We start from the raw sequence: 16,594 nt of genomic DNA on the forward strand, positions 1-16,594 counted from the left end.
CAACACCAGAGAGAGCTATATAAGTGCAAAAACCTTACACTGCATTACCCATAGCACTATTTGTAATCACATAGGTTTGAATAAATGTTTAGTAAGTGAGTTAAGGCTATTTTTCCCCAATCATTTAGTTCTGTCTTAAGGACATAATTACACACCTGTCTTTGAGAGTTTTAAATTGAAGTGGTTTGGTCTGTGCGTCAGTGATTTCCACTGCTTTTACAGCTGCAAAACTTCAATAGTTTTTAACGACACTTTCATATAGTCACATGCAATGAACTTTGGGATATTATTACAGGCGGACACCTCACAGTTTATGGAGTACGAGTTATTTACAATGACATTCCAAAGCACAATTAAAGCTCGGATGTTTCTTTTCTTTTTTTTCTTTTTTTTTTTGTGGCTTCTCTGCACCAAAGCTACAAAGTGTAATTAAAGCTGCAAGCAGCGATGAAAAGGGCCCTCGCACCCCTGCCGCCGCCACCCGGCGCCTTTAGTAGCCTAAAGGTCTTAAGATTACACTCACCAAATTTGAAGAGGATCAGATCAAAACTGTAGGAGGAGTTCGTTAAAGTACAACATCAGGAAATGGTAAACCCTAATTATGACCAAATCAAAGTCCACCACTCCTACATATAGTACTCTAACGCTTTCTGCATCATACTGACGATCATGACCTGAACCTGTGTGAGTCTCTGTTCATTTCTGCACTCTATAGGGTCAAAGTCTTACAACCTGATAAAAGGCATAGAAATGTTTCTGTATAGCCAGTTTTATTGACAAATTTTACGTTTCCTATCAGCATTCAGTGGTTTGTCACTAAAGAATTTCCTTATGGCAGTCTTCCCCTATAATGGGCCTCAAGTGTCCCTTGTGCTCATGTACTTTTGTCTGTACAGTCAAGCGAATCGAAACCTTGGAAATGAGTGCCATTTGGCACAAGCAATCTCACTGAAGAGGCCATAAATGTTACATCATCTACGTCCCATTGAAATACATTGTTGTAACATTGTTCTTTTCTGACAAGTTTCCAAGAAATGCTTAGACTGCCATTATGACAGAGCTATTCTCTTAAGTGGGTACACAAAAATGCATATTGTGTTATTTACTCATTACTTACGCTCATGTAATTCCAAACCTGTATGACTTACATTCTTCTGTGGGACACAAAAGAAGATATAACATAAATAAAATAAAAAACCTTTTCTTTTCAAGTCAATTAGGTCCAATGTTGTTAGGATGCCAGCATTTTTCACAATCACTTTATATGAGGAACAGATCTAATTTAGACTTTTATTTTGATTTAGAATAAGTTCCAGTCCTTGCTTCTGTTCTTATTGGTCAATAACTGTGTTTTATTCACGATAAAGTATGACTATATGACCGCTTCACCCAACGGTTTTGTGCATCACTGCACAACTATGAGAATGGTACTTTTTTTTTATTTGAGCTCCATTAGATGACGCATATTACACCTAGGAACATTTTGTGGCTGTCCACGGTCAGAAACTATTTTTTTTCCAGCGGAATGAAGGAATTTTGATATTTTACTTCTGGAAAGTTGCATTGATACATATTTTTGGCTTTAATATTTGTATTGTGAAAGCTAGGCTAGTGCTGAATAAGTCACGGCTTCACGGTGTGGTAACAACGCCCTACAGCACAGCCTCTCGCGCCCTTACTGCTTACATAAACATTGATCAACGCACGTACTAAAGCACATCAATCATTGTGTCAGCGAGTGCCGTTTCAGCATGCTGTGCTTGTCAAGTTCTTCAGAATATACTTCTGCCATTTGCTGAGATTAAACCGTATTATACAGAATAAAACATGTCAGAACCCGGGAAAGGAGAACAAGATCTACGACGAGGGTGATAATCTTTCTAGAGCACTGCCCCAATTTAACACTAAGCACATTAATTCATCCAAAAAAAAAAAAAAAAAAAGAAGAAAAAAAATATGACTTTCCATTACAGCATCACATAAAACTGAAAACTTTTAGAGGCTTTATCCTCTTCGTGAGTGCAACAAAACAATGGATATTTTCCCCTCCATAACATAAACAATGAAAGAAACCTAAGAGTTATGTCATATCTTTAGCAATGCTGATATTTCTTCACAAGTAAGGAGAAAAAGACTATGTACGAATAACAAAATTGGGTGGGCTTTTTTCCTTGAATGTGTGAAAAATCCACAAACTGGATTAGTCACATTTCTAAGTGATATATAAAAAGCTAAAATTATTTTTTATATGAAACTAAAATAATTATAAATTATTCAATATGTAATTCTTTTACAGAAAGAATGGCATCAGACATGCAAGCACTTCCATACACTCCATAAAACATTTGAACTTTAAGCTACGCTAAAATATAGTACATTGATAAAATCAGTAGTTAAGCTACAAAATAACTGTCAAGTTACAGTGAATAAGGATTGCACAAAGATGTAGTCAATCACCCCACAAATTAAGATTAAGTCTTAAGATAAACATTTGCACAGTGATATTACAAAAAAACACAAAAAAAAACAAACAAAAAAACACTTACATCACGATTAAATCATTGCAAAATTGTGCCATTGAGAACAGTTCTTAACAGTTCTTAATAACTGAAAACAGATGCTTCCATTGTATCAAGGACCAAGAGGTGGGAGTAAAAGTTTAAGGTTAAAACCATCCTCCAGACTAAACCATGCATCAAAATCAACAAACACCAACAACCCGACACTGAGATCCCATTTTATTTAGAGGTCTCATTTAATTGATAGGTATGAATTCAGTTTACACAAAACCCTTTAAAAAAGTCAACATGCAGTGATCACAAGGATAGAAAGAAGAGCCTATAGATTCAGAACAAAAGATTTGAAAATGGTGTCTAGGCCATACACTTCAAATATTCACAGTGACTCATGTTTCTTTTCTTGTCCATGTATTCATACAGTTTTAAACATACAAGGAAGGCATTGTTCTGACACAGAACAGTCAAACATCAAAAGCTTTAGGAATTTGAAAAAACCCTGTATCAAAGTCCAGTTTGACTTGCAGGATCCCAACAACACTGCTTTTCACCTCCGCGACCATCTCATAATTTAAGGAGGTAAAGCTTATGCTCAGCTGTAGGGCTCCGCCATCTTTAGTCCCAAAAAAGTTATTTTTAAACGTCTAGTTTACGTACCAATTGCCGTGTCCGGGCTGAGGCTTTTTTCTGTACAACAAATGTAGTGGAGACCTAATTCTCTCACCAAATTATTTTAAAAACAGATAATGCAGGACATAATGCAGTGGAGATTAAGCTCCTCTCACTGAAGACTTTGGAAATATATGTACAGATAACTCCGAGCAATATTTTAAATATCCAGAAGGAAATTTCAGAAGTTTCTTGTCATCTCTATTGTTAAGAAAAAGGAAAAAAAGCTTCTTTGTGAAACAAAGAGAACAGCAGCTTCCTGTGGACATCCTAATACCAGCATTCCAATCAAATGTGGATGATATTCTTGAGAATCGGAAAGAGTCCTTGATATTTCACACAGCTGTGATATAAAAATAGATACTGACCTCCGAAGCAAGCTACACCTTCCAAACAAAGCCATATTTAATATCGCATGAAATAAAAACACTTTACAAAATGGCTAGTTTTCTTATAAAGTAAGGCACTGCATTAACGTTTATTCTCTGGAATAGTGCTGTTCAACATCTCTGGCTGGTTCGAGTGAGTTTAGACGTAGGCCCCCAAAGCTGCGTGGAACTCAGTAAGGCATTGGACGAGCTGTTGGAATTTTGGTCTCTCTTCTGGATCCAAGGCCCAGCAACACGCCATCACTGCAAATCTGAAACAGAGAACACCCTCATATAAACAAAGCATTTACTTTTATCAGATCTGTGAGGTGACTGAGGAAGCCATAGCAGATTTATCAAAGAAGAAAGTGCTGGAATGGACAAGATGTATTGGTCTTGATTACATTTGACAGCAACAATTGAAACGGGCTCAAGTGAAAGTTGAGATCACTTTATCGCTCTATTTCTATTCAAGCTTTTAAATACACAAGGCAAGCCTCAGAACTCTTATTCATCACTTATTCTCTGGAGGAAAGAGTATTAAGCAACGATCCAACACTGATTAGCTTTTCCTGTGTTCTCTAAACTGTGTTCCGGCGACTGCACATAAGACAATTAATTTTGCTGTATTTGGATCACTGACATGGTCAACAGCGCTCGTTGCTTTGTAATTCCTGGCTGGTTCGATCGCCATGCTCCGGTTCCCTAGCTATTGCAGGATGTCGATAAGGGTCAGATTGTGCGGATAGCATGCAGTTGTTGTGCTCGGATCAAACTGTCCATTTAGGTTTCTAAAGGTTCAGTTAGTTTCCTCAGAAAATAATCAAGATTTAAGAAAGTTGTTGTTACTGACACTTTGGGAGCCTTGCCAATCACTCAGGAATGCAAATTCACAATAGTTTATTTATTTTTTATGTATTTTCAACATTAAATCAATACATGAAAATGAAGTTTTATACTCAAATTGACTGAAATACAGATTAAAATATAAAACTCACAATTCATCGGGGCAGTTGATGGGTTGTGCTATTCTGTACCCATCCTTCAAATAGGCGGCCATCTCGAAGGGGTCGATGTCAACGTAAGGAGTCTGTCCCAAGGTCATCAGCTCCCACAGAGTTACCCCGAACGCCCACTGTAGGGAAACAACACACAATAGCTCAGACCAGGCCGAGTGAGGAACGATGACTGAAACAGAAAGATGATCCCTCCCTTTCAACAAGTGAGATCACTAGAGGCTGACATTATTTATAAACTAATAAATTGTATTTACAGATCAGTATCTAAATGCAGAAATATATTCCCATTTGAATCTTCATAAAGGACAAGTGGGGGGTTTCTTGTTATAAGTAATTCCACAAACGCAAAAAAAAACACAAAAAACCCCCCCTGCTGTTCAACTGATTTTTAATGAAAATATCTAATCAGCCAATCACATGGCAGCAACTCATGGTCAAGATGATCTGATGAAGTTCAAAGTGAGCATCAAAATGGGGAAGAAAGGTGATTTAAGTGACTTTGAAGATGGCATGGTGGTTCGTGTCAGACAGGCTGGTCTGAGTATTTTCACTATCAGAGAATGGTACGAAAAAGAGATGCCTTGAAAAGACGATGCCAAGAAAATGCCTTGTTGATGCCAGAGGTCAGAGGAGAATGATTTGAACTGAAACAACCACCAAGGTCTGCAGAAAAGCATCTCTGAAAGCACAACACGTCGAACCTTGAAGCAGATGAGCTACAGCAGCAGAAGATCACACCGGGTGCTACTCCTGTCAGCTAACAACAGGAAACTGAAGCTATAATTCGCGCAGGCTCACCAAAATTGGACAATAAAAGATTGGAAAAACATTGCTTGGTCTTAAGAGTCTTGATTTCTGCTTTGACATTCAGATGGTAGGATCAGAATTTGGCGTAAACAACATGAAAGCATAGATCCATACGTCCTTGTATCAACGGTTCAGGTTGCTGCTGGTGGTGTAATAGTATTGGGGATATTTTTCTTGGCACACTTTGGGTCCTCTTAGTACCAACTGAGCATTGTTTAAATGCCACAGCCTACCTGAGTATTGTTGCTGACCATATCCATCTCTTTATGACCAGTGTACCATCTTCTGATGGCTGCTTCCAGCACGATAATGCACCATGTCGCAAAGCTCAGATCATCTCAAACTGGTTTCTTAAACATGACAATGAGTTCACTTTACTCAATCCAATAGAGCAATTTTATGATGTGGTGGAACGGGAGATTTGCATCATGGATGTGAGACGACAAATCTCCAGCAAATGCGTAATGCCATCATGTCAATACGGACCAAAATCTCTGAGGAATGTTTCCAGCACCTTGTTAAATCTATGCCACAAAGAATGAAGGCAGTTCTGAAGGCAAAATATGGTCCAACACGTTACTAGCAAGGTGTACCTAATAAAGTGGCCAGTGAGATATATATATATATATATATATAGACAGAGAGAGAGAGAGAGAGAGAGAGAGAGAGAGAGAGAGAGAGAGAGAGAGAGAGAGAGAGAGAGAGAGAGAGAGAACACCCCTATCTGGATCTGTTTGAGTCATGAGGTCCCCTTTAGGGCATTTAAGGGACATCAGTAGCATTATGGAAACAAAGCATTCCAGTAACACAAAAGAAGGAAATCTGGATTTATTCCATTGATTTTGGACACAATCACGGCTTGTTTACAGAGACATTTAAGAGGCTTCAAATCAAATAAATATGCAGCCATGCTCATTCAACATGCATCAAGATGTTTGTTCTACATCATTAACCATGAAACAAACTGATGTGCAAACTAATGTAATTACAGCTTGTTATAAAAAAAAGGTTCAAGTCAATCAAGTTTGTTAGACGTCAGTCAATTTTGGATATAAAAAATTACCATGACTATAAAAAGCTACATTACTTTCAGTGCGGTAAGGTGACTTTTTAAACCATTCTCTATGTGTCTGCCCAGCAGGGAGATGTATTGTTAACGCCAAACAGTAAAATAACTGTAAAATCATGTTTGCGCTACTTGACTGCAGAACAAACTCCAAATTAATCCTCCCTATTCATTAAAAGACAATCCTGACCATCTTTTCTTTCTTGACATTTAAAAACAGACAAGCTTCTTTACATATAAATGGACGTTGTCTCCTGCACTGATGTGTTTGTTGAGAAGCTATAAGAGGGTAACTGGGCACAGATCAAAGTTGACATCCACTGCTGATCTGGCATTTTGTCTCATGTCTCACTGGGTGGGTGGTATCCTGCACTACAGCTCCTTGCGGTAAATGAATTTCCAGCGTATCCCAGTAAACAAGAGTAAATTTCCATACCAGGCCACTGCTCATCACCAGCTCCTATTGTATTATGATAAACGGAACCTTAATAATTGTTCCTGGCATGAGGGTAGCACCAGACACTATTGTTCTGTTAGTCTGAAGGAATGCAGAGGTCAGATTTCTGACAGGTTTTGGCCCGGTGTGTCATTTATGAGGCGGCCAGGCGGCGTTCAGTGCTTCCTGGCTGTCTAGGGTGGGTTGTTTCCTTGGCACTTTGAGTGAGACGGAGGGGAACGTAGAGTGTTGCCACAAAAACACACACAAACAATTTTCTCCCTCATTCACCTCTCAGAAAGAAAAAAAAACGTGACAGAGGTTTGCTTTGCCATTTCCTAAGCCCAAGTTTGTTTAAAAGGATAGTCATTTTAGTCAAAAATCATCATTTAGTCTCTAGTGTCATTCCAAACCCATAGGATTTTTCCTAATCTTCAAAAAACAAATGAAGAATTATTATTATTTTTTAATATGAGAGATTTCTGTCCCTTCATAGAAAGACCAATCCACCTAGATTTTGTAGAAATGAGCAGTTTAATCCATACTTGCTTTATGCACAAGTACAAATGTCATTGGTTCTCGCACATCATATTTGAAGGTCCTTTACCATATTTTATGTGCTCTACATATGTGTACTGATCAATGTTAATGTTTGAATAAAAGCCTAAATTAAATCTGTTTTTTATGGATTTCATTATGAAGTGAAGCGTCAAAGTTTTGATCAATAGGACATTCAATGGTGGGACAGAAGTCTTTCGGGTTTCATTAAAATTTCACAGATGAATGAAAGTCTTGAGTTTGGAACGACATGAGGGTCAGGAAATGACTCATTTAATTTTTGGGTGATCTATCATTTTAACTTGTGCTACGTGTAATGTAGACTTGCAAAATGATCTGAAATGTGATTGTACACCTATTACAGGACTATCATCAAGAATATAAACATATTAGGGAAATTCAAAAGCATGTTAACTGCTGTAATCCTGCATGTATCCGACGACACAGGACTCAACATGTTCATGGGCATCGGAAGCATGATTACTGTAATTGTCAGCAGTAACAAAGCATGATGGAGCAGATAGTATGACAAAGAAGTTATGCAATTTGAAAATTACCAGGATTTGGAACACAATCTTAGAAAAAAATTGGAGAGTGTACAGGTACTCAATTTTACCAGTGCCATAAATTAATTTATAAACAAGCAGCAAACGACTATTGTAAGTTAAACAGGATACACTATTCTTTTACAGGCAAAATATCCATAGGAAGAGAAAAACAATACATTAGAGACCGCCTGCTGTTGGTATGAAACTAAATATTATGTGAGCGCATGTTAAAGTCTGTCTGCAACTCTTACCACATCACTGGCACTAGAAAAGTCATTGTTGAGCAAACTCTCCAAAGCCATCCAGCGAACAGGTCGGTTCTCATTGTCCCCGAGGCAGTGATAGTCCATGGGGAAGAGATCACGGGCCAGCGCATTATCTGTGATCTTCACTTGCATGCTGTTATCAATTCTGCAAAAAAAAAGACATCTATTTAGACATCTAAATAAAATACGCATTGATATTAATGCAAACTGATGGTAAAAAATGTAAATAAATGCAAGAACTTAAAGCTGAAAGGGTGTCCTAAATATATATTCTCAAGTCGTGACATTACATGCAGCATTATTGCCAGCATTGAATGCAAGGGGATTTAATAGTTTAAATATCACCCTTAATTGATGATTTTATATATAAAATGTAGTCATTGTCACAATTATTGCAATAATAACCATTGACTGTACATTATCTTTTTTAACAGCCAATACCAAAACGTAACACTTGGTGCAGCTGTATACTCCTGCATAGATAGCAGAAGGTGTAAGATGGTAAATAGTGTGAGAACATGAGGTCAAACGGCACTTACACGCAGTTTCTGGCAGCCAGGTCTTTGTGAATGACCTCTCTCCGTGCCAGGTAGCTCATTCCACATGAAATCTGTATTGCCATGTGGACCAGGTCTTGCTGAGAGATGGCCTGTATGTGTAACAAGAAAGAGTGGACAAAATGGTTATAGTGATCAAAAAAGACATTTTAAAGGTCACTGGAAGTGTGAGAATTTTTTTAAACGGCAATAATAGAGATCCAACATGAGAAACTGAAAGAAGCAAAAAGTGAGAACACATGACAAGTGGGTGAGAGCAGACACTCGTGGTTACGCTTCACCTCTTAGGAAACCAGACTTGATGGAGCAACAAGTTCCCCTGTTGAATATCAGTTGGTAGGAAGAGTCTGACGTCTGATGTAATGACAGTTACCTCACTAAACATAAACATCCTTAGCACCAAGAGCCAAAGCCAAACACTAACGCTTTAACTGTTTAGAGGGAGTGGCTCAATGTCAGGCACCCTTGTATAATCTATCCAGAGCCAGACACAACAAGAAACCCTGGGTGCTAACTGACAGGGTCATAACATAATCCTCTCTAAATGAGTGGCTTTTTCCCCCTGAAGAACTATACGCAAGGCTTTAGAACAAAATAATTGCAGTGTATGACAAACTCAGGTGTCAGATGAGTTCGATGGTGCATGCTCATTCCTGTTTGTTCAGTGTGAATTTGGTGAGCGTGATTTAGACTGAAATGTTTACTCAAGAGAGAATGTTGTACGTGTAGAACATAGGGATGGGTCAATGAGAGTGACTAGTAAATCTAAACTTGTTATTCTTTTTAGCTGGAGAGTCTTAAAGGGGATCAATTTAGAGACATGACTTCTCTGAGAGGGTGTGCTTTAGCATGCTGACAGTCTAGCAGCAACTGTATGACTGCCAACATGCTAAACCCATCTTTGAGAAATCACATCTCTAAATGAGTGTCCATTGCAGATCACCTGTTGTAAGCAATGCTTTAGTTAGTTATGTAACTATAACTTGTAACTGATACATTTTTGTCAAAAATACAGTAAATAAAAACAGAAATATTGTGAAATATTATTACAATTTAAAACTTTTTTTTGTTGTTAATTGTTTTATAATGTTATTTAATCCTGTGATGGCTCAGCTGAATTTACCAGTCTTCAGAGGCGTATATTAAAGAAATTATTCTAATATGCTGATTTGGGGATGAAGATTTTTTTTCTTTTTTTATTACCATCAATGTTGAAAACAGTTGTGCTGCTTGCTTAATAGTTTTGTGGAAATGGTGACGAAGAATTTTCTTCAGGATTCTTTAATAAATATGAAGTTCAAAAGAACAGCATTTATTTGAAATGTAATTTTTTTTAAACAAATGAAAAGCCTTATTGTCGCTATTCATTGAATGCAAACTTGCTGAAAAAAGTATTAATTTCTTTAAAAAAAAAATACTGATCCCAAATTTTACAAACAAGGTTGCATCACATGCATCCATAGTTTCTGTTAAACAGAATATTTAGACATTTCAAATATGTAAGCATTAATATTAAAATGTTGCTCTATGTTGGTCAGACAATCATCTTCAGTCACTATGTTGTGCCTCTCTTTTTAAAAACAAGATACTTGCATACTGTTCCATTCAGTCTGGCTCAATCCAGGTGTTTGATCAGCAAGCATCTGGTGGACCGTGTACAAGACCCTAAACCAGCCTAATGACAGTGCTTCCTCAACCCTGACTACTCATTCAGACTGAGCCACTTTAAAAGTATGTAGTTTTGCACACCCCTTAAAGGCTGCAAACAGACATGCATCTACAATTCAGTTCAAGTGAGAGGTGAAAATCTTGGCAGTAAATACAAAAAGCAGCCTTCCACTTTCAATGCCAAAATGCATGGTATTATCTAAAGCTTAGATAGTTCACATGATATACGATTTTCAAAAAAAAAAAGAAAAAAAAAAGGCAAATGCCCATAACTAAAACACTGCCACAACATGCTTGGTCCTGCAGTAGAAACACTGATAGCCTGAAGTACCCATTTAACAATTTTAAGAGTACATCTGTCTGACCGAATTTATGTAATCTTGTCTTTGAAGAGGGTTCAGTGGCAGCCGAATAAAAGACCGCCCAGGGTTAACATCACAAAGGCTCGATTGTACACAGAACACTACTGTAAAGCACCTATCATAGAAGGTTCGCTCAATGTTGACAGAGGATCTGCACAATGAATTCATTGTTGTGAAGAAAGCAATTAAATCAGGATAATCTGAACATTCCAGGTGTTCTGCTGGATGGTCTCTAATATAAACACCTCCCTCAGACTGATTTATGGCTAACAGGAGGAGGGTCATTGCACTACTTGATAGCTGAATTCACACAGGTCAAAAACTACTCTTTGCATAAATGTGGATTCAGTTTAAATGTTGCATGTTATATAACCCAACCTGCAAAATGAGTGTGCTTCTTTTCACAACTAATGCCAAAGCAATGAAGCAGTGGATAGTCTAATCATTCAAACTTCTCTTTGATATCTAATGCAACAAAATTCATATATTAATTTAAAAGCGTAAATGTGAAAATACATTCTGACATATTTAGATATTTCATATACACTACCAGTCAAAAGTTTTGGATCGGTAAATTTTTTAATGTTCTACTCACCAAGGCTGCATTTATTTCATTAAAAATTCATAATAATTGAATTTTCAGCATCATTACTCCAGTCTTCAGTCACATGATCCTTCAGAAATCATTTTAATATGATGATTTGATCCTCAAGAAACATTTCTCATTATTAACAATGTTGAAAACAGTTTTTTACATTTACATGTAAATTTACAATTTACATTTTTATTTTAGGATTCTTTGATAGAAAGTTCAAAAGAATTTTGAACAGCATTTATCTGAAATAGAAAGCTTTTGTAACATTAAACACTACCGTTCAAAAGATTGAGGTCAGTAAGAATTATTTTATTAAATGTTTTGGGTGAAAGAAAAAAGAAATCAATACTTTTACTGAATTAACTGATGAATTAAATTGATCAAAAGTTACAGTAAAGACATTTATGTTACAAAAGATTCTGTTTTAAATAAATGCTGTTCTTTTGAACTTTCTGTTAATCAAAGAATCCTGCAAAAGAATTGTACACAACTGTTTTCAACATTGATCATAATAATTAATGTTTTTTGAGCAGCAAATCCTCATATTAGAATGATTTCTGAAGGATCATATGACACTGAAGACTGGAGTAATGATGCTGAAAATTCAGCATTGATCACAGGGATAAATTACATTTTAAAATATATTAAAATAGAAAACAGTTATTTTAAAATGTCATAATATTTAACTATATTACTGCTTTTTTGGTATTTTTAATCAAATAAATGCAGCCTTGGTCAGCAGAAGCGACTTCTTTTAAAAACATAAAAAATCTTACCGATCCAAAACTGTTGACTGTTGGTGTATATGATGAATGAATAAATCTGTGTTTAGCTTGGTTGTTGCTGTTTTTTTGATTCCTGCCTCAAATCACAACTGGCATAAAATCTCTCTATATTGTAGTAGTCTCACCTGTGGGTTGTTGGCCTCAGCAAGCTTACACTGGCGCAGGAAAAGCTTAAGATTTCCCCAGTTCATATAAGGCAACATGACCATGGGCTTCTCACCATCTTCTATACACACATGGCTGATGGGTAACAGGTTCCTAAATGTGAACAGACCATGCAGTGAAAAATGGGTTCAAGTTTGATGGTGTAGGTAAAAAGGACAAATGGCAGAAGGCCAAGTTTTCAAACACATTTCTGCAGGAAAAGAAAAAAACAAGTACACAACCACACATTTAAATGTGGGGGATTCAATGAAAACATCTAGAGAAATGAATTACTGTTATTAGATTCCCGCTAGCAGTGATACACAAAGTAGACAGGAAGTGACATGTTACCCTAAGGATACTTGGCATAATACTATTTCAATCAGTGATTCGTTTCTGACAAGGAAAAATTTAAGTCATGGGCTGCGCTGACCATTTAACCCCAGACACGGGTCTGCGTGACTGCAAAGCTCGGAGCGCTCGGGACAGGATATGGGTCTGAGCCCATCCCAAAAGGCAACCAAGCGGGAAACAGAAAAATCTAAACAGAATGTTCTACCTCAGGGCTGCTGCACTGCCGCTATATGAATATCAGGAAAAAGATTCTGAATGAAGATGAAGTGATATTTAATATTATGTGAAGGTATGCTGATACATTAGATGAGCACCAGGTTCACAAAATCAGTATTCATTTTTTAATGTCATTGTATTCCAAGAGAACATTTATTTAGTTTTTTCTTCTTTTTTTTTTTCAATATGATAATTTTTTGTTTGTTTTTATTTATTTAAGTTTCAGTAGTTTTAACCAATAAATAAGTTAGGCAACAGCCAATAAATGGCTGATATAAAAATGTCTATACTATTTTTTCTAAATAAATTAAAAATAAAAATAAACTTAAGCCAATCATTTTAAATGTCACAAGTGAACTTAGCATTCATAACTTATGTACAATAAAAAAATTATTATCATTTTTAATATTTAGTTAAAGCTTACAATTAACAACAACAAGATTTATGTTTGTTTTAAGATTCATTTTACACTTACACTTAAAATGATTCTAAATACATAAATAATGTTTCACACTGATACAGATACATTTCTAATATCAGACAATAGATAAACAATATGGCAGCAATATATACTGGTATATATTAAACGTCCAGGCACTGGTCCTAAAACTGTATTCGCTCAGATCTTTTGTCAAGATAGCCTTACTCAAACAAAACAAAGAGATTCATAAGAACAGTTTATCAGAAACCACACTCATTTCTATGAAGCATGGTAAAAGAGAATTCACTAATGAAGAAATAATGCAGATGAAGACAGACAGTAGTTCACCCAGCAGAGGAAGTGTGTAGATAAGTAGTCATAGAAGTGTCATAGCTGGGCTGTGGTCATATCATCACCGTCACAACACTCAAACATTACACAACATGCTCCATTGTGGACAGGGTAGTTTACCTATCATGAAAGTATGGTAATTTATATTCATACACACAAGTATATTATGTCATCATTCTTAAAACCTCTAATCTGCTGTGAACTAAAGATTCTCTTGCTCAGAGTGTAGAGAGCCCTGCATAAGGTCCCTCTGATTCACAACACAGCTATGGCAAGCTTTGTTCATATATGAAAGGACTTGTTTAAAAGTGAAATCATGTGCACCACTACTAGCATCAGAGCTACAAAAATGAACATGAGCATGTCTACATCAAATACAATACAAATGATTCTGTACAAAACTCACACTATTCTGAACTAAAAGAAGAGGAGATATTGCAAGAACATAAGTCAAACAGGGCAAGTTCTTCAAGCATCAAGAAATCAGCACATGAGATGTCTGTGACTCACCTGTGGTGAAGACCCCGTAGTTTACAGCTTTCTGTAAGCATCATGGTCACCTGTACCTCTGAGGCATGATCTGCACAGTCAAACATAAGAACAGCGAGTCAAGCGATTTGTGACACACCCTGTACAACTAAACGTGAGGCGAACCTGACAAAAACGGGTATCAAAGCCTTCTCATCACACCAATCAAAATGTTAGGTAAACCCTAGTCTCAGCCTCAGTCATCACACCCACGGACCGTTGGCTGAACGTCTGATGAATATGGCACACTTAACTGGAAACACTTCTAGATTTTCGAAGTCGTCATCTTGTTGGTTTTCCGGGAGACGTACGTGTCTTGCATTCTTTAACGGTCCGTCTAGAAACAAAGCCGCTGTGATGCCAAACCCCCTCATGGAAGCTGTCGTGTTTACAACTGTGACAATGAGCACTTACCAGGATTAACTAAACGCTGGATTTTCAAATGTATGTGAAGTTCACGGCTCCATTGTTGCCGTAAACTTGCACAACGTTCTTGAATGAATAACTTATTAGATACACGCCGGTCTGTTATTGTACGGATATCGACTTTACATTTTCACGCCCTGAAACATGACACAGAACAAAACGAACTGTGATTGGTTGCGTTACATGTCAGTCAAACATCCTCTTGGGCGGTCCTTGGCCAATGAAAGCTGCGATAGAGTCCAGACCTTCTGCAGTCAGTCTGAAGGTCTGGCTACGCAAGACTAGGTAAACCCTCAAACATCTGGTAAAAGCCAAGTAGCACCAAAGGATAGTCAATACAAGAACATTTTTTCAAATTCAGTGTCAAATTAAAAAGATTGTGTTATTACTTAAGTATAGCACTTTTTTCCCATTCAACAAAACTAAATAAATAAATAAATAAATAATGTGCTGGTTGCATTTTTCCAAACAATTACAATGAATAGGGACTAAAGCTTTCAGAAACAATTCAAAAGCACTACAGAAGTGTCAGATTTTGGTCACACAAAGCTATCTTATGGCTTTGGCTGAGTTGGTATATAGCATATGGACTACCTTTATGAAGCATTTATAGTGCTTTGTCATCATTTTTAGAGCTTGACATCCCCAGTACTCATGCAGATTCATAATGAATCTAATGAAAAATGTGGCCAGAATATTCTTAGATTCGCCTTTCGTGTTCTACAGAAGAAAATAAGGGTGTGTTCACCCAAGGGTTTGCTCGGTTCGTTTGGTCCGGACCCAAAAAAAACAAAAATCATTTAGTCCTGGTCCACTTAGCGTTCAGATTGGCATTTAAACCCCGAACCTAAAGATATCGAACCTAAAGGCATAGTGATACATTCACAATCTGATTGGTCGGCTTTTATGATGTAATGCTTATTTTGAGACGGAACTTACCAACATCCAAAAAAATGCTGTGTGCTGGGCTAAATGCGCTAGTTGTACGTGCATAGCCTACATATGACGGCATTTTGACCAGCTGAGAACTTGTGAAGAGCTTATAAAATGTGTGGAGGAGTCAAAACAGCGTCAGGAATCCCTCCTCACACACAAACTAAGATCTACTGCGATGTCTTTGGTCTGTGTTGCATCATATTTCATTCAAACCGCACCAGAGTTCGGATGGCAGCATTCACACTTATTCAGGGTTTGTTTTAATTGATCCAAACATGCCAAGTGTGAACACACCCAAAGTAACACAGATTTGGAATGAAATGAGGGTGAGCACATGACAAAATATTTGGGGGTTTAAAGAGACATGAACTCAAGTAATTGTTTTGCCCTCTCAGGGAAGTCCTTGTTAGAAAAAGGTGCATGTAGGTCCTGAAAAACGCTTCACCTTGTACTCGAGAAAGTCTGGTTACTCTAAAAGCAGTCTAAGTCCTTTTAGCCAGTCTCACAGATTGCTGGCTGAGTGAGCACACTGAGAATGGAGTTCACAGAGGTCTGGTTTTATCTTGGAGCACAGCTTTTGACGGATGCTTGGAGAGTATGGGTAAAGTGTATTGTTTCCTGTCCCTTGGGCAAGGGCCGGGAGGGGAAACCGAACAGCTTGGCACAGCAAAGGCTGGTATAATGGCATTGTCTGGTGGTTGGCACCAGTCCTGTGCTGGGTAAACAGGGCACAAGGGCAAATTAAAGGGTGACCAGTGTGATAGAAAAGGCTAAAGTTTCTCATGGCATTTGCATTTTCCACAGAAACTGCTGTCATGACCAAAGTATCAACATTTCATTTTAAAATACCTCAGTATCATTCCTGTATTATGAACTTTTATAAATAAAAGAGGTGCATTACCACAAACTATCCCTCATATGGTTTCCTGGAGAAGTTTTTTTTTTTTTTTGGATCATGTTGGGAAAGTAATTTTAAAAGGTTCATTTTAGAACATTTG

The 16,594-nt window shown here is 37.2% G+C and overlaps 1 protein-coding gene across 2 annotated transcripts in view; it reads right to left on the bottom strand.

The window, feature by feature from the left end:
* Window positions 1–2,723: 2,723 nt before the first annotated feature.
* Window positions 2,724–16,594, bottom strand: part of ryk (receptor like tyrosine kinase) — a 61,823-nt gene continuing 47,952 nt past the window's right edge. For both annotated transcript variants that reach the window (XM_084129690.1, XM_084129689.1), the window contains 6 exons: window positions 14,217–14,286; window positions 12,346–12,478; window positions 8,793–8,902; window positions 8,239–8,398; window positions 4,552–4,688; window positions 2,724–3,825 (listed from right to left, as the gene is read on the bottom strand). In XM_084129690.1, the coding sequence (XP_083985816.1) occupies window positions 3,714–3,825; window positions 4,552–4,688; window positions 8,239–8,398; window positions 8,793–8,902; window positions 12,346–12,478; window positions 14,217–14,286 (722 nt within the window). In that variant the 3' untranslated portion in view covers window positions 2,724–3,713. The remainder of the gene's footprint in view (window positions 3,826–4,551; window positions 4,689–8,238; window positions 8,399–8,792; window positions 8,903–12,345; window positions 12,479–14,216; window positions 14,287–16,594) is intronic.

This window comes from Abramis brama (genome assembly GCF_963993115.1).
Source record: "Abramis brama genome assembly, chromosome: 11".
NCBI classification, from domain to species: domain Eukaryota; kingdom Metazoa; phylum Chordata; class Actinopteri; order Cypriniformes; family Leuciscidae; genus Abramis; species Abramis brama.